Source organism: Ipomoea nil, unplaced genomic scaffold (assembly GCF_001879475.1).
Source record: "Ipomoea nil cultivar Tokyo-kokei standard unplaced genomic scaffold, Asagao_1.1 scaffold0869, whole genome shotgun sequence".
Lineage (NCBI taxonomy): Eukaryota > Viridiplantae > Streptophyta > Magnoliopsida > Solanales > Convolvulaceae > Ipomoea > Ipomoea nil.
This window is the reverse complement of record NW_017617297.1, coordinates 269,515-294,794: the sequence shown is the minus strand read 5'-3', so window position 1 is coordinate 294,794 and position 25,280 is coordinate 269,515. Positions and strand designations below refer to the sequence as shown.

General features: G+C 30.1%; 1 protein-coding gene across 1 annotated transcript; it reads right to left on the bottom strand.

Moving 5' to 3' along the window:
- Positions 1–5,269: 5,269 nt before the first annotated feature.
- Positions 5,270–8,448, bottom strand: LOC109178737. The gene is made up of 9 exons (XM_019328277.1): positions 8,338–8,448; positions 7,887–8,043; positions 7,705–7,801; positions 7,500–7,627; positions 7,307–7,394; positions 7,075–7,207; positions 5,985–6,266; positions 5,541–5,777; positions 5,270–5,452 (listed from the first exon to the last, which is right to left on the bottom strand). Exons 1-9 carry the CDS (start codon positions 8,446–8,448, stop codon positions 5,270–5,272), a joined length of 1,416 nt encoding a protein of 471 aa, XP_019183822.1.
- Between the last annotated feature and the right edge of the window lie 16,832 nt (positions 8,449–25,280).

The window sequence follows — 25,280 nt, the reverse complement described above, 5'->3', positions numbered from 1 at the left end:
GGATGTGAAGCAGAACATGTTGTTGTAGGACCGTATATTCTTTAAAAAACATTTGTTTTTTTCACTGGATGTAAAGAATAGGTCATGCAACTTCTGAGGAGGCTTTGTCATTAATGGCAACTTTATCTTCCCATTGACACAACATGCAGAGTATTTTGGATTTTCAGAGCCCTTCAAATTGCTTGACCGTTCATTGTACCAAAAAAACGAATTACAATGCTCGCAAACATAATCTGGATCACCAATATCAAAATAATAACCTAACCAGACCGCAAAAAATGTATTAGTTCGTATGTAAAATAATAATGTAAGATAGTCCCTTAATACAAACAGAAAACGTTCTGGTCATAGCATATCACAAATAAACTCACCATTATTTGGGGGCGTATTGTCCTGTAACGGTTCAACAACTTCCTGAAAATCATGCATTAGATTTCGGCAATGCTCTATGGGTCGACTCTCTGGCTCTACAACGACTATTTGCATATTATTGTCATTTGTAATACAACCGTTACTTGCAAACCCTAAAAAAACAATATGTAATTAAAAGTCAATATGATTACATATTTACTTAAACATTATAACTGCATAAATTTAAAAATCTATCCTTCTATCCCTCGATTTATGTTTATACCTATTTGCGAATTTGGTGTTCGGTTTAAGTCGAATGTGCAAGTTTGACGGTTACAGGTAGGTGCTTTGCCGTGGTCCTCATTGACTGTACCGCAGTTTGCTATAATATAACATATATTTTAGTCAAAGTTTGTTAGAATAATAATTAATCGATTTGACTATACACTCTTATTACAATATTTATTTGTGTTTGTTGAAGTTCATACTATTTGCTACGTTGCTAGATGGCATTCTGCTACTCAAATTTTTCGTTGATGTAGTATGTATTCTCCTTCGTATCGGAGAAGAAACTGTCAAAATGAAGGAATAACGACTATTATTAACAAATAAATGAGAAAGATCCTTACAAAAAAACGAACTCTAGTGTTTTATTTTAATATAAGTAGTAAGTATATTATTGAATTAAAAAATTATACCTAGTTGCGAATCTGGTGATCTATTTAGGTCGAACGAACGATTGCGGCGCTTTGTACTAAGTGGTTTATCACGATCCCCCTCATCTCGAGCGCAATTTGCTTTAATTGTTTAAAAGCCACACAGAACAGATGTTAGAATGTTAAGTATAGCATTTTACAAACTCCATTCATATCATCTGCAAAACTGAAATCGAAAAGTAATGTTTGAGATTCATACTATTTGATATGTTGCTTAGCGGTATTCTGCAACTCAACTCTTGCAGCGGTGTATGTCGAATTGTCGTACTAATTACGCTTGATGCTGTGAATTAGAGTATGAAGTTTATGTTACCAACTTATTCAATAAGGATATACACTGTGTTCTAGGCCAAACTTACCATTTGTCACAATACTTAATGGCGTACTTAGCGAACTTTGGAAAACACCAATAAGCGGTTTACTATTGACTGCACTCCGGCTGGATTCAATTGGCGACACGTAGGCTGCATCAGTGATATTACTATTCTCATTCGCTGCAACGTAAACACATATGTCTATCACATATCATACATCATTCGTCCCAACAATTTTTGACAATAATAACAAATTATACTGTAATTATCCAATGATAGTTCGTAATTGATGTCACTATTGTATTGTATAATAATACCGATAGTTTTAATCCAATATTTCAAATTTTATATTTAACCATATTATCACATTATTTTTTCATATTATGTCATGATAATAATATTATATAATGATATATCTTTTAACCATAGGTGTTTTTATATAGCAATGTCCCGTTTTTTTAGAAATAAGGAAAATGCTATTAATCTTCGTAACCGTTTTATTGTTTTTATTACTAATAACCTTTAAATATTAAATTTCAAAATAATACTAAATATTATAATTACAACCAATATTTTGTTATTATAATAATCACATTAATGATTCAGACTAATATTTGGCTAACAATTATTTATAAGAACAATAATAATCAGAATATTAATAATCACAATCATAATAATAATAGAAATAATCAGAAACTTTTAGACTAATAAAATTATTAATAACATGAATAATTCAATAATAATACTAATAATAATAATAATAATAATAATAATAATAATAATAATAATAATAATAATAATAATAATAATAATAATAATAATAATAATAATAATAATAATAGTAATAATAAATAAAATGGAAATGACAGTGAGAATGGTCTCGATGATGTCGCTTTCCTAATCCCTTGAACGCTCATTGTGAGCTCATTTCGCCGGCAATCCACCTGGTTTGTCTCTCTAAAAATGGAGCTGAGTAAGGGTTTAGGATTCGATTGGTGAGTCTCGTGTACTCTGTACTATGGATTGACAATGAAGATGATGTTTGTGTGGAGCATCGACTGACAAATAGCTCTCGGCATACTCGACGTCTGAGTGTTCATAGTACGGTCACAGCCACAAATGGGAGGTTTGATCTGGACTATCAACGCACGGTTCGCTCCGTTGAACACTATAGTCTCCGGAGTTCATGGGTACATACAGATCGGACATTTTTGGTCATAAATGTGTGCGATTAGGGTCGGTGACCATTTTTCCGATTCGGTGGTTCAGCTATTCGATTTGGAAAATAACAACAAAACTGGGTATGTATTACTAACCTAATTATTCTACGCTGTTTTCAGATGTATATATAAATAGGGCTATTGATAGCGTTTACTTATTAAATATGTAGAAGTAATCCGATTATACAACACATGGATATGAATTTTGCTAACCGTTGAATTTTTAGGATGATTTTTAATTTGCATCGGAGAAGCTAGAATTCGTTGGTTAATAAGTATATTTTTTTAATTATTTTTTTACAGTGTGCCGAACTATTTCTTATAATCTCTATCTATATAGGAAGACAGATAGCTATAATAAAGATAGAAGTGTACTAAGATTTACCTTGGTTGTTGCTGGGATGCTTCCTCTTCGACCCAATGGTGGTTTGTAGATGTAAGTTTCCTCATGTATTCTTAGGGAGATGTATTGATTAGAATAAGGAATTGTTTAGGTGGTGTTTAAAACAGCTGTTTAAACTCTCTGTGTTGATTATATAGTTGAAAAGAACTACTCAATTAATATTTGGAGACAACATTGGAAATTGGCCATTATAATGAGTTTTGGAATACTGAAAGGTTTAGTTGTGCTACTTAATGCACAGGGAAGTCCATTAACATAGGTAGATGAATATTATTAGTAATTGCATTCATACTAAACTGGAATTGTTAATTTTTATTGGAATGTAAATAGGTTTCTTATTTAGTTAACATAAACTAATAAACTTTATGTCATTTTGCAAGTAGGCAGTAGTCGGTTCAAGCCCACAAATACTGATGGTTGTGATAGGATTTATTTGATAATGATCTTTGTTTGCGACTGTTGTATTTAGACATGCTTCGGGGAGCCTAAAGATAAGTTTGTGGTCCATCTAATGTGCTTTACAATAAAGATACACACTACTTGCTGATATTGTTTGAGTGTTGTTAAACTATCTAATGTTAATGATGAATTAATTTGTTTAATTGTAATCCTCCACTTGCAGGTAAGCTGGTACACGTACATTGTATTTATGTCCATTAATTTGTGGATGGTTCATAGATACAAAGTTGGAGTACAGAATATTGTATATACAGTTGCTTCGGACTATTAAAAGATAAGTTTTAATACCCTTGTATGGCTCAATCTGATCACGCATTCAAATGTTAGTCAAGCATAATAATTTCCTTACATTGTTCGTAACCAAGAATAACTTTAAGGCAGTTATTCAGTTAATTCAAAATCCCCCAAATGCAGGTAAACTACAGATCAAAAGGTCTTCAACTAACATTACTTAAGGACGCTTGCTGTTACCCAAAATTGTTGTCAACAATTGGTAAGTCCCTAATAAGCTGTAAGATCCTAATTAATTTGCTGAAAGTCGTTTTTTAGCTTTAACGGTTGTTGATTCAACTGCAGGTAAGATGCAACATAATCTACATTGTATAAAAAGGTCATTGAGGAGATAATCAACCGTACATTGTTGTCAACAACTGGTAAGTCCCTTAGTCCTCAATTATGAGTACTGGGAAACACATTTTTACTTTAGTTTCCAACAATAGCTTTATGTCACTGATAGCTGTTACTGTACTTCATTGAAAACTAATGATTTATATATTTTAATTAATCTAGTGTTGATATTGTGTAGTGATAAGACTATTTTTTATATACACGTGTCCCTTTGTTCTTTTTTTTACTATTAATTGTCCGGTAATCTGATTAAGTGATAGAACTTTTTTTTTTTTGCTTTTATCACACATTCCTCTTCTAAATAATTGAATGCATGTTAATTTAGACAGTTTGCCAAATTGTTGAGAGATGAAATAACGTGGTTCTACATTGCTTTAATCCTCATACGAATATAGTAATAGCTTGTTGAGAGAGCAAATAGCTTGTTGAGAGACCAAATAGCTTGTTGAGAGACCAAATAGCTTGTTCTACATTGCTTTAACTTTGGCTGCCTTAGATGATCTACTAATTTGAATATTCAGTTTTTATTAGTTTAGTTACATTTTTTTGGATGACAACTTGCAGATATGTGAGTGTATGCAACTGTAGAAGTGAAATAATTAACAAAGTATAGACTTAGGGAAAATCAATATTTATAAGTTTTACAAATAGTCATTACAACAAAAAGTAGACTTATTTAATCATTAAAACTGAGAGCACAAAAAATTTAAAAAAATTAAACTTGTAGGTTCATAATGAGTATCCTACACTAATGTTCCTTAATATTACATAATTAGAAAGTGTCAGCTGTATTACATGCTAACATAAACCATTGGATGGTCCTCGAGAATGCTGATTTCAGCTACTTCTAGATTTGTGTGCCATCAGTCTGGTCTTTAGGAATATGCCTGCCAATTGATTGACCTTTTCCCACCATGTCTGCAAGCCTTTGAATTCTTTTACCATGATCTCTGCAATCTTTCTATTGTTTTGCCATCAATTCCTGCCAAAAAAAATCGGTAATAGGAATACAACAAATCTAGAGGGTTTCTCATGTTTGGTACTAAACCAACAAAACCATACATTATGCAAAAAAGTTTAGTCCAGCTGATGTTCCCAAAACACAATACTGTCAACAAAAACCATCATTCAAAACAAAATCAAAAAACCAAAAGAGCACATTGTCAGACATTTAATTCATTACAAATCTGTTTCTTTCTCAATCTTCACAACACTGTCCTTGCTTTTCTTCGAGCTTTGTGTGTTTGAAAACTCATCAATTAGCGATCTCTTCACGGTTCCATTCTCAATAATGTTATCTTCGTTCAGTCTCTGTGCAACAACTTGGAGAGGGCTTTCAGCTTCATTTGCTGGGTCGATATCCTACACATAGAAATGGTGAACATGTAAATGTAAAATACTTAAGTTTATAAAGTAATTCTTATAACATGATTCTGGATCAGCAGTATACCTCTATATCCCATAGGTCCTCATCCGTAAGCTCCAACTCCAACTTTGATGAGAGGTCCCTGTCCCTAACTTGGATTAGCTCTGGTGCGTGCTTCTCAACAATCTTTTCATCAGTGATGATTCTCATAACAGGGAAAGCATTGAGATAGTTTTGGAACTGTTCCTTACGCACAGCAATTCGAAATAACAGATTCAAGCCGATTAGAGTTTCAAGCTCCTTAGGTAGACCCTTTCTTCCCTGCAGATAACTCAATTAGTTAAAAGAGATTCAGTACTTATGAAAGCTATACTATATTAATGTTTTTCATATAGGTGGTCCAAAGAGAATTAACTGAATACTTAGGTAGATGCTTCATTTGGATAATTATATATATGTATTTCATGAGATGACAAAGTTAGTAGTACTAAGCTAATAGTATAGGACATGTTGAAATTATATTAGTACCTTTGTATGGGTATCCTTCAAATCATCTGCACTAATTCCAATTAGATCGAGGCACTCCCTGTCCCATAGAAGAAAAGGCGCATTGCCATCCAAGTCCACAACTCTAACCTTAACTCTGTACCTCAGTGTCCCATCACCCCAATTTCTGTCACATGTACTACACCACAGCCATTTCCCTTTTAGCTTAAGCTTTTTGTTGCAACCCTTGGTTCGACATGAAGCATAGTACCACTCTGGATCATCAATGAACACAATCCTAGCTGCAACCCAGAAATCTCCAAACTGCAGTGAACTTTATACAATTAGAGATGCAACTATAATATAATGTATAATTCTGAAAATCTGTAGCTAACAGTAATTATTAATCATCATTACGTTATATAACTAACAAATATCAGTTCTGATTTTGCAGGTTTGGGTTTATTAGAGAGTATATGCTTGCAAAAAACAAAACACAGAACTGCCACAACAGATGGTGGTCTAAAATTCTTATATTAGATAAGTAACCAATGTTATTAGGCTCTATAAGACTTTATCACATTCCACAATTTGTTTTGCTTTATCTGATCCAAAAACTAACAAATATCACTTCTGATTTTGCAGGTTTGGGTTCATTAGAGAGTATATGCTAGCAAGAAACAAAACACAGAACTGCCACAACAGATGGTGGTCTAAAATTCTTACATTAGATAAGTAAACAATGTTATTAGGCTCTATAAGACTTTATCACATTCCACAACTTGTTTTGCTTTATCTAATCCAAAAACTAACAAATATCACTTTTGATTTTGCAGGTTTGGGTTCATCAGAGAGTATATGCTTGCAAAACCCAAAAAACAGAACTGCCACAACAAATAGTGGTACCAAATTATTAAATTATATAAGTAATCAATGTTAGGCTCTATAAAACTTTATCACATTCCACAATTTGTTTTGCTTTATCTGGTCCAAAATATGAAATGCAGGCAAAAGACTACAGATTGTAGTTCCCAGTATACCGAGTAGTTCAGCCATGACATTCAGAAAGGACAGTTTTTCCAAATGTGAAGATGCAAGCATTGATGTAAGTTTAAATTTATGTAAATACTACCTCCTTGTCTCTGTAGATCTCACTGATAGTACGCACTTCCATATCACCAGATAGTGCAACTGAATATGAGCTACATTCCTTAAAACTTGATTGCGATATAATACTGCGCATTGGTGTCTGTTCATGACTCGTCCTGTAAAATATAGGTAATACAAAACATAAAATAAGAATTACAGATTAGAATGGACTATAAATGTAACTGATAGTAGTGAAATAATGTTAATTGACTAACCTCTTCCTGAACTCCTCAAAGGGGGGAGATTCTTGGTTGAAAAGCAGCTGTGTTACATCATAGGAGCTACAAATCTTGACATCACCACCTTTTAGAAAATAGTATTAGTACACATTACGCTATAAAGATGTTTTAAGAAGACTTTTTAAGATGTAATTGATAATATAAGATAGTTACAGAAGTAAGTACTTACTTTTTAAACACACCCTTGCCCTACAGAACTGTACCAAGACCAACAATGGTTCTTGTGAAGTAGAATTGTAGAATGCCTCAATCTTGCTTACGTGTTCATCCCACAAAGTACACATCAGTTGTATTCCACTACAAATTTATTGATAATATATTAGAAAAACAGCATTAATAACAAATGATAGAAAGGCAGTGATTTTCAGTATTACTCGGGGTCTTCAAGAGTGAAGTCAATCAGCCTGGAGTTCTTCCCATTAATTAATTTTTCCTCTGGGCAGTGTATTTCAATAACTCGACCAATAACATCTACAAAACAATGGATTAGATGATATAATAATAGTAAAATTATTAACTATTTGGAAAGGATAGACTGAATGAGATAACAGATTACCAAATAGGTGTTTCTCATCAAGGCCTTCAATAGACTTGATCTCTTTAAAGGTCTTCAGCCGATACATTTTCATAGGAAACTTCACATGCTTTAAATCCTTAACCATAGTCTGATAGTTAAATTTTATCATGTACTTCTGTGGGCTGGTTTTGTATGACTAAAAGTTTGTGATCACACAAAAAATTTTAATAGCATACACTGAACCTTCTGAAAAACAGTCAAGATACTTTTCAACATACTCCTTGGGTACATGAGCATGCAAGAAGGAACCCTGTGTGTTTGTAAATAACAAAAATAGGACTGTAAATATATATCTAATCTAGGTGTATAGATAACATAGATTAACATATGCATCACTGTAAATGTAAAAAGACTGTATGTAAGGCTATTTAAAAAACTATTATAGATAATCTGGACTGCTTATCTCTATCTAATGTTAAATGTTCCTTACCTCTTCATCATGGAAAACAATTTCTTTTGATCTAATCTTTGATGGATCATTCCTCTCAGGAATCTGATATGCTCGGACCACCCTTAGCCTAAGAGCCTGCCTGGTATTCATCGGAGATATTTGGCTCGCAAGTACAAACATTTTGTAGAAGGGAAGAAAAATCAGAGAGTATCTCTATCTATGAAAATTTCGAATGTATTGAGTTGAGTAGCTTTGTATATGGAGTATGTGATGTATATATAAGGTTTGATGACCTTTCGTTATATTTCCTTCGAAATAAACAACTAGTAAATACCTAGAGAATATGCATGGGTTCGTGGGCTCAATCTCCCATATATCCCATAATAAATTCCTAGAGATTATGTATGGATTAAATACATTCTCCAATCCAATTGGATGGGAGAGTGATCAGTCGTAAATGTATTTAAAAAAATAGGTTTTATATAAACTGTAGTTATTATACTCAATAGGGGACCTTTGGTTTTTCGAAACTTTAACAATAAATTATTCGCCTTTGTCAAAACGTTGCCGTTTCATTTGGGCGGGATTTTTTTGATCCCTTTGTTTTGCTTTAATATAGATAGAGATTTCAAATGTTATTACTGAAGAATTAATTAGTAATTTATTGGAGAATTAAAATCTTCTTCTCTTTAACATATCAATAACAATTGTGAATAGTAGCAACGTCTAGTTGTTGTTTATAAAAATAATAAGATATTTACTATTATATTATTTTTCGTATAGTATAGACACATGCGAAAATAAAAAGATAAAATTCAAAAGTATATGAGTTTTTATGAAAGTTTTGAAATGTAACATAAAATTTGATAGGAATAAATGAAAAGTTTGCCTGGTTTAGACAAATAAAAAAAATATATAGAGAAAGTTGAAAAGTTTGGGTAGGAGGGTTGGATTTAAACTATTTATATTTGTAAAAGAAAAGTCTATAGAAATCCTATTCTAATAGGAGTCTATAAAAGTTAATAAGTTTTTGAATACCAGTAGATTTGTAAAGACTCTATAAAAGTCTTAATTTTATACTAGTATACTTTTAAAGACTCTATAAAAGATACCAGTATACTTTTAAAGACTCTATAAAAGTCTGAATCAAATACCGGTAGACATTTAAAGAATCTTTAAAAATATAGATGGAATACCACCAAACTTTTAAAGTCTTTAAAAGTTTATAAAAGTCTTGATTCAACACACCGCCTAAATCAAATACGTTAAAATGCACCTACAAGGACATATTTGTATCATCACTGATAAAACTACTAAACTACATTGTGAGTTAAATTATGATCATAGTTCAGTATTTTATCCTAATTATTCACAAATTCTAACAATATCAAGTCATAGTATTATCATTCGTGAATCAAAATCTCACAAACCCTAATTGCATAATTAAACATAATATTATGTACTTAATGTGATTGAATGCATAAAACAATCTAAAGAGTATGAAAAAACACCAAATATATAATCAATTATTCATACTTAACTAAATGTGGGCAATGACATCTAAAATCATAATTCAAATACTAAATAAATTATGTGATAGATGTACAATAATGACAATAGTCATTTGCCTAGAAATCATTTTTTTTTTTAAATTTCTGAATTGATTCAAAATCACTCTCCAAAACTCAATTAATAGTATTATTAATGGTAGAAAATTGCAAATAATCCAAAATAACAATAAATAACCATCAAAATATTATTATGTTAATTAGGAGAAAAAATATGAAAAAAAAAACAATAGTTAAAACCGCTAACCTTTAAAACGTTTTTTATATAACTTTAAAATTTAATAAAATTTAAAGTCCGAAAAAATATTAATGTCTAGAAAATAATAATGTCTATAATATTTTCTTAACTGAAAAATGCCACATATAAATTGATTTGGAAACAATTCATCACTTAATACCTTAAAATAATAATAATATTATTATTATTATTAATTAAATTAAAATATTAATAGTAATAAGGAACATTATAATCACCATTAACATTTAATAATGACAACCATAGTAATACATATCTTAATATTTCCATATTCTTAAAGGTAAAATGTGACTATTTCAAAAAAAAAATGGTTAACAACTATAAATCTATAATAGTAATTACAATAATAATAATAATAAACAGTAATTAATGATTTACGTACCTTAATGACGCAAATTATGTTGTGCAACCGAATGCACCATGCGCATGGTGCATACGATGCAAAACGACGTCGTTTTGGTTAAAAAACGTGCGTTCCACTTAAAAAAGAAATCAGGTTCGATTCCCGACAATAACATTTTTATATATCCATAAATTCATAACTATATATCCATAAATTCATAACTATATGTCCACAAATTCATCACTATATATCCACAGTGAATGAATGAAGTAAAAATCCACAATGAATGAACTAAATATCCATAAATTCATAACTATATATCCAGAAATTCATAACTATATATCCATAAATTCATAACTATATATCCACAGTGAATGAATGAAGTAAATATCTACAATGAATGAACTAAATATTCACAATGAATGAACTAAATATCCATAAATTCATAACTATATATCCAGAAATTCATAACTATATATCCATAATAATGTTATTGCCGAGAATCGAACCTGAACTTTTTTTTTTTAAGTGGGACGCGCGTTTTTAGTCAAAACGACGTCGTTTTGCATCGTATGCACCATGCGCATGATGCATTCCGTTGCACAACATAACTATTGCCTTAATGATGCAAACTGTATCTATCCATAGCACCTACAAGACATATTCTAGAGGAAGACACTGCATGGTACTCCTTAATACACTAAAAAGTGTGCAGTGGGTAACTTTGCTTGTGTAATAATGTGTAAATCACACAGAAGATATAAATCACATTAGAATGATTATGCGACGAATCTAACTGAGAAGTTGTTAGCACAAATAATTATCATTATTATAATGTTGGGACATCTAAAAAAATTGGTCAATTTTCATAAATAAAATAACATTTATATTGGGATAATATTTTCTAGGCTGAAAGAGTATATAATAAAAGATATTGAAGATTCAATATCTTTATCTGACAAAGCCAAATAAAACCATATGCAGAAAATAAAAAGAAAAATAAATAAAAGAAGGAAAATGGTAAAAGTATCCCATCCCCATCACATGTGGCCATGTGGGCATGATCGATCATATTCTTCATAAATTCTGTTGGGAACAAATTAAATGGTATGGGGTGTTTATGGTCCCCCAGAATTTTATTTTCCTCCAAAATCATCTCTGCTACATTAGAGTACCCCCCCCCCCCCCCCTCCCCCCCTCCCCATGAAAAAGAATTAAAGATTTTGAAATTTAAAATTTGGCTTATAAGTGTTATTATTGTGTCTTTATTTAATATATATAAAACTAGTAATTAAGATTTTGAAATTTTATTCTTGTTTTCTTTAACCAAAAAATATGATTTTTTGTTTTTGTTTTTTTTTTTTTGTTTGTTTTTTTTTTTTTTTTTTTTTTGTTTGTTTTTGGAAATTCTTACGGAGTTTGTGTTTGCATCATGCTATTGAACTAGTAGCTACACAAATATATTTAAATACGAGAATCATGCTCCACTCACTCAACCACTCCTATCTATGTCGTGTATGTGATACCACATAAATACTTATTATCTTATATATTTGTAATTATATTATTTTGTTATATATGCCTTTTTCTATAACCAAGTAAATATATTATAATTATTTTGTGTGGTTTCACATAAAATTTGTTTATATGGTATATATTTTAATTATATTATTTGTATCCTTATAATGTTGGTAGTCTATAATTTAATTTTTTTTTTTATAATTAAGGAAATTACTTTCTAATATTTCTACATTGATAGGATATGATAATAAATGTTACGAGTTGAAACTTGAAAGTTAGGTTGCTGGGTTTGAAGCTAAATTAAGCTAGTGTTAGTTAAATATTATGTCATAGGTTTAACTCTTATGAGTAATCGTGAATGACCTTGTGGTTTACTAGTCGGAAGTGGTTTTTTTATACAAGAGGTCATGGGTTTGATCCTCAGGGATCGTTATGCTATGGAATCGTGTTCACCATTCATGGTGAACACGGTTCCAACGGTAACAGTGTACTGTTATCTTTTTTTCTTTACACAACAAGCTAAGGCGGATCGTTATGCTGTGCATCCGTATGCACCATGCATAGTGCATCCGGATGCAAAAACGACGTCGTTTTGACGTCTAACTTTAAAAAAAAAAAAATTCAGAATTGCATAACTACACATCCATAATTTCATAACTATACATCCAAAATTACATAACTACATATCCATAATTTCATAACTATAAATCCAGAATTGCATAACTACACATCCATAACTTCAGAACTATACATCTAGAATTGCATAACTACACATCCATAACTTCATAACTATAAATCCAAAATTGCATAACTAAACATCCATAACTTCATAACTACACATCCAGAATTGCATAACTATACATCCAGAATTTCATAACTAAAAATCCAGAATGAATGAACTAAAAAATGAATAGCATAATGTTGGTGCTGGGAATCGAAATTGATTTTTTTTTTTAAAGTAGGACGCGCGTTTTTGTAAAACGACGTCGTTTTTGCATCCGTATGCACCATGCATGGTACATATGGATGCACACCATAATTTGCCAGCTAAGGCAGCATACTGCCTTGTTGTGTAACATATGTATATTTATTTGTTTTATTTATTTATTTTAATGAGGTTGGCTCGCGGGCTGGGGGTCGATTTCGGCCTACCCCGTTAGGTCCGCATTTTCGCGGGTCTATTTTTTCAAGACCCTAACCCGTCCCACCGCGGGGCGGGTGCAGGCCAGCCCGCGGGCTTCGGACCACTTTGACAGTACTAATTGTAACAAAGTTAGTATTAAAAACCAATAATGTTAGTGACTTAGTGTTATAACATGAATAAAATTTATGTTGGTGTATTAAATTGCATTAATGATTTTTTATTTTTTTTTTGGAATACTATTGACTCTATTACAAGGTAGTATCTGTTCTATACTTTCTCTAACTATTGTAGTTTAAAGAGTCAATACCCCACCATTGGGGTTTGCTCATGTGACCTTCCCTCAAGGGGAGCCACAGAGGTGTCATCTGAACACAAGATGTTTGACAATTGCATTAATGATTTGTGCATTATATTTTCGTTCTTATACTAATACAAATAATTTTAAAATTTACCCCTTATCTTTTAAGATTTTTTCTTAACACCGTTAAATCTAGTTAAGTTATAATTAGAAATAAAACTATGTTAATGTAATTGGTTGCATTAATAACTTATACATTAGGCTTTCTTTTTGTACTTTACAAATACTTTCAAATTTTACACTTCTCTTTTCGTGCCCCATTTTCAATCTAAGGATTTTTTTTATTTTTTTTTTCTGTGGACTGTGTTAACATTTATTTTATAATTGGTATACTTTAATTGCATAATTTTCTATAGTGCTGGTATGTATAAACTTTTAGGGGTGTTTAGTTCACGGAATATTAGATTACCTTATAAGGGAATGTTAGATTGCTGAAAATGTTAAATTATTGAGAAGGTTAGATTCATTTGTTTGGTTAAAATTGAGGTATGTAATATAAACATATTCGGTTAAGGGTTATCTTTTATGTAATAATGTTTTTTTTTTGGTACTTTAATACCTTAAACATATTTTTATGTATTTTATAACTTCAAAATTAAAATAAGTAAATAAGGTAATTGTAACATATATAAGTACATGATTTAAAAATAATTAACTAAAAGCTTGAACTTGAGAAAGAAAATTACTTCATAAGCTAATGTGACATATAAGAAATAAAATAATATATATAATTACAAAAAATAATTAAATATGATATGTATAATAACACAACATAAAATATATATTTTATAATAATTATAATTAAATGGAAAAAGTGGTAAATATGCATGAGAATTTCATAATACCTAAGAGATGTGAGGGAATCACATTCCCTTCAAAATTCTATGTGGAGGGTATGTTGTTGCATTCGGTGAGGAAAGTCATATTCTCTTGGAAAAGTAAGATAGCTTGAACCAAATATAAGAATGTGACATTTCAAAGCTCACATCCCCTTGGCTCAAACTTGAGATGGTTAAAACAAATTTAATATTTTTTTTCTCTTTTAACAATTTAATTAAACTAAAATGTTTTATATTTATTTTGATATTGTAATTTTGCAATTTCTTTTATCATTGAATATTGATTTAATTGTGCAACGTGCTTCAATTAACTAGTGTTACAAGGAAAAAATGTAAATAGTATAGATGAACAGATACTACAATAATGTAATAGAGTCATTAGCTTTCAAAAAAAAAAAAAAAAAAAAAAAAAAAAAAAAAGAACAAACACTTAGAACAACTTATACTACCAAAATTTTTATTCTAATTAAGGACTAATATAATTGTTTTTATGCTACATTATTTTGTCCTTACCAATGATTCCTACGCTTTAGCTTCAATAATTGATCAATGGAGAGTTATATTGGCTATAATTGGTAATCGAGCTCAAAAGAAATATGTTTTTTCTTTAAAAATTTTAAAGCATTCCACTACAGCTGGTAATTTTTACTTTTTTATTCATATAAATATTTGTAAGTAATAATGTTCTTTTAGATTTTAATGGTGCTTAGAGTTCGCAAAATTCTATTGTAATTTTTACTTTGATAGGATAATTTGTGAAGGAAAAAAATAGGAGTTAGAATTTTCGTTTAAAGTTTTATTAAGTAGTTCTTGACTGGAAGACCCCAGAAGTAGAAGATCGTAACATACTTCAGATCGCTACTTTACAGCGCAAACACAAAAGAAGCTATAAATAAATTTGGCAAGTTTAAAACTTTCATTACTATGATAATTTAAGGATGTAAACATTGAAAGGGAGCCCTAGTATTAGTTATTCCTGAATTTTCAAATAACTTTGTTATTATAATACCAAAAAGAAAAAAGAAACATATTTATTATACCCATGTGAGCTCTCTCTCTATATTACTCCGTATTATATATACACATATATCTATCATTCAATATAAAGAATATTTTTGTCTTTTGAATGCTTATTCTATTTTTATTCTTTGAACAATCAAACATGAGAATGAAATTCTTGAAGTCTATTCCTTTAACAAAGTAAACAGTGTAATTGATTATGATTCTATTTTTTGTATATTCTATCCCATATGAAATAAGGTTTCTAGTTTCTCAAAATCCATTTCATGAACAAAACACATTATAAGTCTATAATGTATGCAACAGAAAATTTATGGAACTTGTTTTTCCTAGCAAATTAGCTATTTCTCTTTTGTAATATTATACTCTTCTTAAATCGGTATATTATCTTTTTAATTATTGTCAAATTTAATATGAAAATTTCTTTCATTGTCCATTACTCCATTTATAATATGTGATTCAAAATCTTACTTAAAAGAAAAAAGCTGCTTAGATTATCGGTTGTTAAAGCTCATACTTGCCTTTGAACCTTACTAATTTTTTATTTATTTATTTATTTATTTTTTTGTGTGGAAAATCATAAATGAAACAAATTGTAATGTTGTTAATTACAACATTTTTTTATAAGTAATACTTCAAGACGTTCCCTTCTTGGACCCATTCATCCCTTCCACCGAGTTCTAGTTTGTACCCTTGTTGGCCTTGACATGCACCTGTTGTTTGCGCCTTTGCACCTCAAACTTTGCTCCATTTATCAATTGAGACCCCAACCCTTGCTCATTTGCCCCTACAGCCTTGCTCATTGACCCAATTTGTGTCTGTGCCCTCTTTTAACTCAATGATTCAGTAGATAGTATTTGGGGAAGAGACAAAGGTTAATTCGAACCAAAGCGGCAGCGGTAGTGTGAGAATTATGTCCAAAATGGATAGGTCCCTTGCACACCGACATTTGGCCCTGTCTGCTTAGCCATTGAGTCACAGTGATTTACATCCTCCCAAATGCTCTGTCGGACCATTGGGGTTGGGAATTCAACCTTTTGGGGAACAAGTAATATATTTTGATTGAGAATATATGAAAAAAGTACGTAATATTATTATAATTCTTAGTGCAATATTTTTAGCTAGGGCTCTCCAATTGACTAAAATAATTTTTGTGAAATGTTAATAAACAAATTAATTTGGGGCAAATTATGCTGTGGACACGCTGTACATTCATAATTTCTATACTGTAGATTCATAATTTCTGTATTGTAGATTTATAATTTCTAAACTGTAGATTCATAAAATTTATAATGTAGATTCATAATTTCTATATTGCACATTCATAATTTCTGTATTATAGATTTATAACTTCTGTATTGTAGATTCATAATTTCTAAACTGTATAATTATCAAATTATGGACACATAGTTATCAAATTATGAATCTACAGTACTGAAATTATGAATGTGCAGTATAAAAATTATGAATCTACATTATAAATTTTATAACTTTACAGTATAGAAATTATGAATCTACAGTATAGAAATTATGAATGTGCAGTATAGAAATTATGAATCTACAATACAAAAATTATGAATGTCCAGTATAGAAATTATGAATTTACAGCGTGTCTACCATACACATGGTGGACACGGGTCCAGGGCATAAGGCTCCTTAATTTGGTTATTCGGCCCATAACTAAATTATATTTTTTTGGATAACGATTTTAAGTTTTGAAAAATATTTGGTTATTAGGTAGTTTATCGTATATTGTAAACTATATTATATATAATAGAATTTTGATTAACTCAGTCCATCAACCGAAGCATAATTCAGTTCTATTAATTGGGTATATGCATGTTATATTTCAGTTTGGTAAATTGTTTCATCAAAATGAAAATTCAATTACATACTTTGATTTTAGTTAAGTTTTTTTTTTTTGAAAACTGATTTTAGTTAAGTTAGTTTGAAATCAATTGAATTAACTAAATCATCCATCCCTAATTTGAGCTTTTCTATGTAAAACACGCACAGGCTTAACTCACGGTTCAGTAACAGTATTTGAGAGAAGAGATCAAAGTATAAACTTCGGCAGCGACGTGATGGATTATGTCCAAAGTAGGCAGATTTCTTGTGGGCAACCACATTTGTCTCACCGTAATTAATATTCTTTTAAATGTTGTGTTGGACGGAAGTGTATCTTTAGAGTTGGGAATTCAACCTTTTGGGAGAAGCTTTTCTATGTAAATAATGTTTCAAAGCATAATAATGTAATAATTAATGATATAAATAAGAAATAAACTATCACACAAAATAAAATAAAATTAAAATTAAAATTAAAACCAGTGCAGTGGTCGGAGAACAAGAGTAGTACACAAATTAATACACATGACAAGAATATATAAAATATGACAAACAATTTTGTTAGCAGCCCAAAAGCGCCAACTCCATTAACGCCCGTATTTGTTGCTGTTGAGAGTGGGGCCCCTAGACGATAAATGTGGGTGGTGGGGTCCACTTCAATATCTCCAACTATCTATGGGTCTACTCGATTGGTTAACGTTGGCCCAACAAAATAAATAAATAAATAAAAAGCAAATGTTTGGTTATTTAGTAAAACTTTTTTATTTTTATTTGTATTGTGTTGCAAATTTAATTTTATTCTGTAAAAGTTCACAATACTTTTCATCATTATGAGGTTCAGGTCCACCACCTTATTCTTCTTCTTCATCCAACTGTTCATTTAGATTTATTTTTCTTTGTGCTCGGTGCAAAATGCATAGTTGTACCAAGACAAAGTTATTTACTCATTATTAGGGTGATAAATAATCTACAATTATTTCACCTACTTTATATATGTTTCAGTAGGCATTTATTTTAACTACTTTTTAGTTAAAATATACTCCATCTGTCTCATTTTTTGTATCTGGTTCGGTTAATAAGGCTTGACTGAAGGTATTTTTAATTCAATTTTTCATAATATTAAGTTTAGTATTAGTATACAAAATTGATATATTTAGAAACTACACTAAAAGTACTATTAAACAAAAAAAAAATCAAATTTAAGAATAAGTAAATAATACTAAAGAAAATAAATAAAGAAAAAAGAATTGATTTGACCAATGAATAGTAAATAGGATTGATAAAATGGAAAGATGAAGTAATATTTTTCTATTAATTTATTAAAAAAAATTACATTTTAACTAAAATGCATTACATGTTTCCTGTCAAACCGTCTCGCACAAAACTTATTATATATGTTTAGCTTAAAAAAACTATGTAATAACTCAATTTAACAGCTTAGGGTAATAGATAAACAAACCAGTAGTACAACTGCATGGTTGAAGGTTTATAAAAGTTAAAACTCTATGGGAGCACGATTTGAGTTGAATTCAAATTAGTTTTATAATGGTTAAGATATTGGATGTCGAATGTGATATGTTGTATTTTATATATATATATATATATATATATATATATATATATATATATATATATACTGACACGTGAAACTCATATTGAAGTTGTTAAATTTGTATGTAATAATGAAATACCTTCTATAACTGCAAGAAATGATCTTTAGAAGTCAAGTGGATGGATTATGATTTTTGTACTCTTGGTCAAATCCGTCGAATGGGGTCTTCCTAGTGCGATTTACCTCTCTTGAGTGATTTATACGTTATTACTCAAGAATGTGATTTACTTGGTGCACACTCATAGATAATAATAGCGAATTTCTCTTATTATGAAAAAAAAAAAAAAATGATTCTTACAAAAAGTTGATATCTCATTTCCATTAAACAATAAATACTAATTGAGCTTCTTTTTTTTTTTTTTTTTAAAAACAAACCACTAAAATTTTAAATAAGACTTTTAAATATAATTAAAGACGAATTTTCCAAAGATTATATGCTTGGAATCGTATACATCAAGAAAGTGTTACAAATTTATAACAACAAAATAATAGCTAGTGTTTACATGATAAAAGAGTTACCCAAAAACTAGACCTTTCCAATATAATTTTATATTTGTTTTTTATGATCAAAATTTGTTTCTATGATAACACATGTTTGACACTATACCCAAATTGCATTTCACGAAACAAGTAATGATCCGATGTGAAGCATTGAAATATACGGAGAAAAAATTTAAAGTTACTCTATAAATAGTATCAAAGGTAAAATCATGTAGTAACAAAATGTGTGTGATGGTGCAATATTTTTGCTCCATATATAGAAATTGCCTATTATGTTGTAGAGATGAAATCCATCATGCTCCCAGGGGACATGTTAATGTAAGTAGGCATGCCAATGCTTGACCAATGGGCATTTCAGGTGAATTGCAAGTACATGATATTGTAAAATGAGTATGAATTTACTTAAATTAACATTAAAGTATACGAAAATTGTTGAGCAGCAGCTGGGAGAGTCAAGTATAATATCATGTCATTGAAACATGATGTTAACTGTTATGCATAAGGAAATAAATTTGTGTATTGAGTGCTAGCTATAATTTTGGTGTAATGGTAAATATTTGATCATGCATGTTGCATGGTTGGATGAAGCTGATAGGTGCTGGGAGAGAAATTGTTGAGTAATGACATAATCTTGACAAAACATAAAATTTGGTGAGTTTTGTATAATTGTATTTTATACTTTGTTAAACGTACATATAGGAGAGAATATATTGAAAAAAAAAAAAAAAAAAAAAAAAAAAAAAAAAAAAAAACATAATGTACAACTTAACATTGCATACGCCATTGTAATTCACAATATTGTAAAGTTTTCCTAAAAGTATATAAAAATGAGAATAAAAATAATTAATAAAATGACGTATAAAAACTTTAAAAGAAACCTTTGGGGCCGTTTACTAATTCGAAATTTCTAAAAATTTCTGAAAAATAGAAAACAGAAAACATGTTTAATTACTAGCACAGTTTTCTATTTTGAAAACTGAAAATAATTTCTGGAAAATTGGAACACTCTTAAAAACTGTTTTCTAAATTGAAAAAAGAATCATCTATCATCTATTTAGTTATATGTCACTATAACCACATTACTATGATTACATTCATTATCATCTTATTTTACTTATCACAAACATAACTTATTTGCTTACACTTTAAAGTTAGACATTATTTACATTATCAAAATTAAGAATTAAACTCTAATGTTTTATATTTTGATTGAACTCAATAGATTATTAGATCAAATATTTTTAATTATGTTACATCGTAATACAAGTTCGGTCCAGATATCGAATATTGAAATCTCACATATATTAGAATTCAAAGTAAAAGTTATATATTCATATACATGTCATTCAAATGAATATATCCAAAAACTATTTTAAATATTAGCGCAAAAAATATTAATATTATCTAAACTAAATTTTAGGTGAACTTAGTAGGTTATTGGTTCGGATATATTTTTTTAGTTTTTATGTTATATACAGATATAAATTTTGTTCAGTTATCAAATGTAAAAATCTTACATATATTAGACTTAAAAGTAAAACAAAAATTAAATTTATTCCATTTAAACCAAACATATGTAAAAATATTTTAAATATAAGATCTAAAAACCACTCGAAATTAAACTTGGGTTAATTTTATAACGTTAATCTAAAAAAATAAATTTGAAAATATAAGTGTTAGTAAACAAGTTTTCTAAACAGAAAACAGAGAATGAAACTGAAAATTAGAAAACAGAAAATAGAAAACAGTTTTCTATTAGTAAACGGACGAGTCCTCTGTAAGTCGTAAGGGCCTTGAGGTTAGACCTATCATTATATTGGTTATAGTTTAAATTTAGGGCAAAAAAAAAAGACTGGAACAAGGTTTTTGCACTGATGGGGATCATGTTTTTTATGAGGTGTTTTTTTTCCTGCAAATCGAAAATTTTTGTGGGCCCCAGGAGATAAGCAAATGGCGTGCAAATTGAGCGTTTTGTGCACTACCGCGCCCAGGATGGCGCATGCACTAGGCAGTAGGCACGCCATGCTAAGAGCGTAAAAAGGTCTTCATTTTTTTAAAGACTTGTTTTTCTATTTTTTTCCTTTTCTTTATCTCCCCGTTTTTCTCTCTCCTAGTTGGCCTATAAAATACCCACAAAAAAACCACCACAATTGAGGTTGCTCTTAGTTATTAGTGAGATTTATATAATGTCTTTATTTGTAACATTGGCTATCTTCTTTTTAAAAAAAAAAAAAAATATCGTGTATAATAATGAACAAATTCATTGTTTATATTAGAAACATTTTTTTGTTAATCGATATTGTAATACATATATTTTAAGTTTGTGAAGATGTTATGAAAATGTGTGTGCAATGCATGAAATTAAAATATGTATGTAAAGTAAAGAGAAAATGAGTTTTATAGTGGTTCAAGGAAGGTGTACCTTGTAATTCTCCTACTCCCATGTTCTTTTTTATTTAGGACAGATTTCACTACTAATCTTGTCCATTAAACAATTATAATTCTTTTTTTTCTATTTAGGATGGATTTCACTAGTAATCTTGTCCACCCAACAAATTACAAGTGAAAAATAAACTTATGCATGCTTTGATCACAAAATCACCACACAATTTGCTAATGTTTACACAACATTCTGCAAGCTTGCTACACTACGTCTTTCTACAACCACATATAGATATCTACAAAAATGATCAACCTAAAGTTATTTTTTTCCCCAACGAGTAAGACTTTTAAAAATCTAGATCAACTTTAATTCTTTAAGCTCTTGAGTTTTTGAGTAACTATAAAATATATCACATATATCTTATGTGCCTCTTATGAACTATATATAGTACATTCTATCATACTTATCACTTGTGTCTTCTTCATCTTCCCCAATGGCTCATTCCTATTTATACTAGAATTCAACTTCGTCCATTGGAGGGAAACAAATTCAAATTGAGTAACTTATAATATTTTAATTTGCTACAATTTAAAAATTGTAAATTTGTCTAACCGTTGTCTGCAAGTTGTCTATAAATTAGGCTTTTACTCTTCCCAAAACAGCATTACTTGTTTGAGCAAATATCCTTCTAGAATTGCATGTTAACGTCTCCTTTTAGTAGTAAGGATAACTTGTATATATGTTGCTTTTTTCTTGATAATTCTTGAAAAGTGAAAGTCCTAATTTAGCCTAAGGGGTTGGCTATAAAAATTTTGTGTTGATTTATCCTAAGTGATTAAATCCTTACTCCATTTTATGCAATTCTAAGCGATGATAAATAAATGGCAACAATGCATAAATGTAAAGGAGAAAGGGAAAGAAGAACACCAAATTTATAATGGTTCGACAATTCCTACTTCACTATATAAGGGCGCATCCCTTAGGATTTCCAACTCCACTCTCTGGGCCGCTTGTTCTTTGGTGAGCAAAGCTACCATCATTGATAAACACTCATCACCGGTGGGTTCGCACTCACGTACACTATATTGATAGCACTCTACGAACACCAACTCTTTGTAGCTTAAGGTGAGACAAGACACCGACCCCCTTTTCTCATATTTCACTTGTGCACCATCATCCCTGATAGCATTTCTACAACCTTCACCCCTTCGTAGCAAAGGATACAATATATTCACCCTTTTGTTGCCAAGGTTGTCGCTATAAACTATATCTACACTTGATGTTGGAACAAATCACCTCTTACACACCCAAGTGTTTACAACATAACAAAGATGGTAAATTGTACACTTTACATTTTGTTTCTCAACTAGAGTAGTATGGTATTGTGTACATTTGAAACTCTATAAGTTTGAGAATAATGGTTTTACATTTGGAGCTCAAATAAGACTAAACCTAAACTTTGAAAAGTTGTAAGATGATAAATGTGTAGGAAAATCTTTTTAAGTTTGTATACATGAAGCTTAGAAGCTAAGGAATAGAAAATGATTAAAATCAAAGTTTCAAGTATATTAGAAGAAAACCTTTATAAGATGGATAAAAATGAAGGACATGTTTTTCTTGGATCAAACCTTCAATGCGATGAGTTAAAAATGAAGATTTGAAGGTTTGAGAGTTGGAGGAAATGGCCACTCATCACATACTATCATTGGAGATGATATGCATGTATATAGATGAGTTTAACAGCTAGTTAATGACTACTTTTGTAAATAGAGATTGTTGATAGGTTCTTCAACAACCCGTTGATATCTTGTTGATGTCCCATTGATATCCTAATGATGTCTAGGGAGTTTGGGCGGTTCTCCAAAGCTTGTTAATATATCGTAAATTTTTCATCCAACTCATTGCCTCAGCAAGCAGGTTGTCAATGAGTTCTTCATATATGAATAACATCTTACCACTTTTTTCTCCCATTGATGAGTTTTTGGTGAGCTCTTGAGATCCCACTAATATCCTATTGCATTGTCCATCTCTTGTGTGTTGGTATGTTAGTGGGTTGTTAGTGTACTATTGTTAGGAATAAGTGTTGTATAGATTTTGATGATGTAGGAACTTAGACTCCTCATTTCTTTTCTTTGTAACAACCAATACATAAATTACTTTGATTGCTCCTAAAGAATGAGTAATACCTCCGATAGACCCTAGTAGTATAAGAGTGCACCGGCAGTTGTAAAATGTTTGCAAACGATAGTTGATTGCATTCACTATCGGTAGACCTTTTTGTGAAGGTCTTCCATTAGATTTCATACCATCTGACTGTACCTTAGTCAAAAATACCAAGTCAAGGTCCAGCAGACTTATGACAGGGTTATCCGGTATAGAAGTACGGAGCTTACGAGGAATGTATTTTGTCCTTTTGTGACAAGAGCTGTTGGACACACTCTCCAAGGACTCCTAAAAATGAGATATCTTGTAAAAACGAACAAACATTCTTTTTTGCCCCTACACCAATACAAAATTCATTGTTCAACAATGGAAATTGATTTTAACCAATGGTCAATCACATGTAGCAAAAAAAAAAAAAAAAAAAAGGAGAAAATGTCAGGTTTAATTTTGAACACCTACCATTTCAAAAGGCACAACAAGAAGTTTTCAAATGTTCAAATTTCAAGACCTTCAACTCTATATAAAGAGCACCTCTTGAAGCATAAAGAAGTTACGGGCAATACATACAAAATTCTAAGAGCATTCAACCATTCTCAAAGCTTTGAACGCTTCAAGAATCATCTAGATTATTCTATCCAGTTTTAGTCACCAAGAGGGGATCTTTCTCTTCTTTAAAGGTCACTTTATGGACAATCCTTGAGGAAAGTGGTGAGACATCGAAGAATGTGTATCTTGGTGAATAAAGTCTCTTCAAGGACTGTCATTGGATAAGATTCACATAGTTTGCTTGGTTTGCAACTATGGCAATAGGCTACTTTCACTTGTATTGTGTGAATACTAGTTAAACTTTCTGTATTAAGGAGAAAAGTGGAGTAGGGTCAACCCAAACCACTATAAAAATTTCTAGACTCACTCACTCTCTCCCTCCCTCCCTACTCTACATTTGATAAATAAATATAGTTTAATGTAATAATAATTTTTAATTAATGAATCATGTGTATTTATTTTAATATGATTTTATTATTTGAAAATTTCTAATATTTTTTAACTGTTTTTAAAAAAAAAATTCAAAATTCACTTTTTTGTGTGTGTAAAATAGTTACATTTTTCATTTGTATCTTATTTGATGTGGAATATATGCATCGTTGGCTTATTGTCAAGTGTCAACAAAGCATTTATGTGCATTTATTATGATATCAATGTTAAAATTTAATTATAACAGACAAAATTATCAATAAAAACTAATTGCATATGCTAAAAGCTACATCTAGTCTTTTTGAAATACAATGCCTACTAATTCAACTAGTTTTTGCCCCGTGCGATGCACGGCATAAAATTTAAGTAACTTTATTATTGATAATATTTTAAAAATAATAAAATAAAATATTAATCATAAAATTAAAACTTATTCTGAAATGTATTTTTCTTT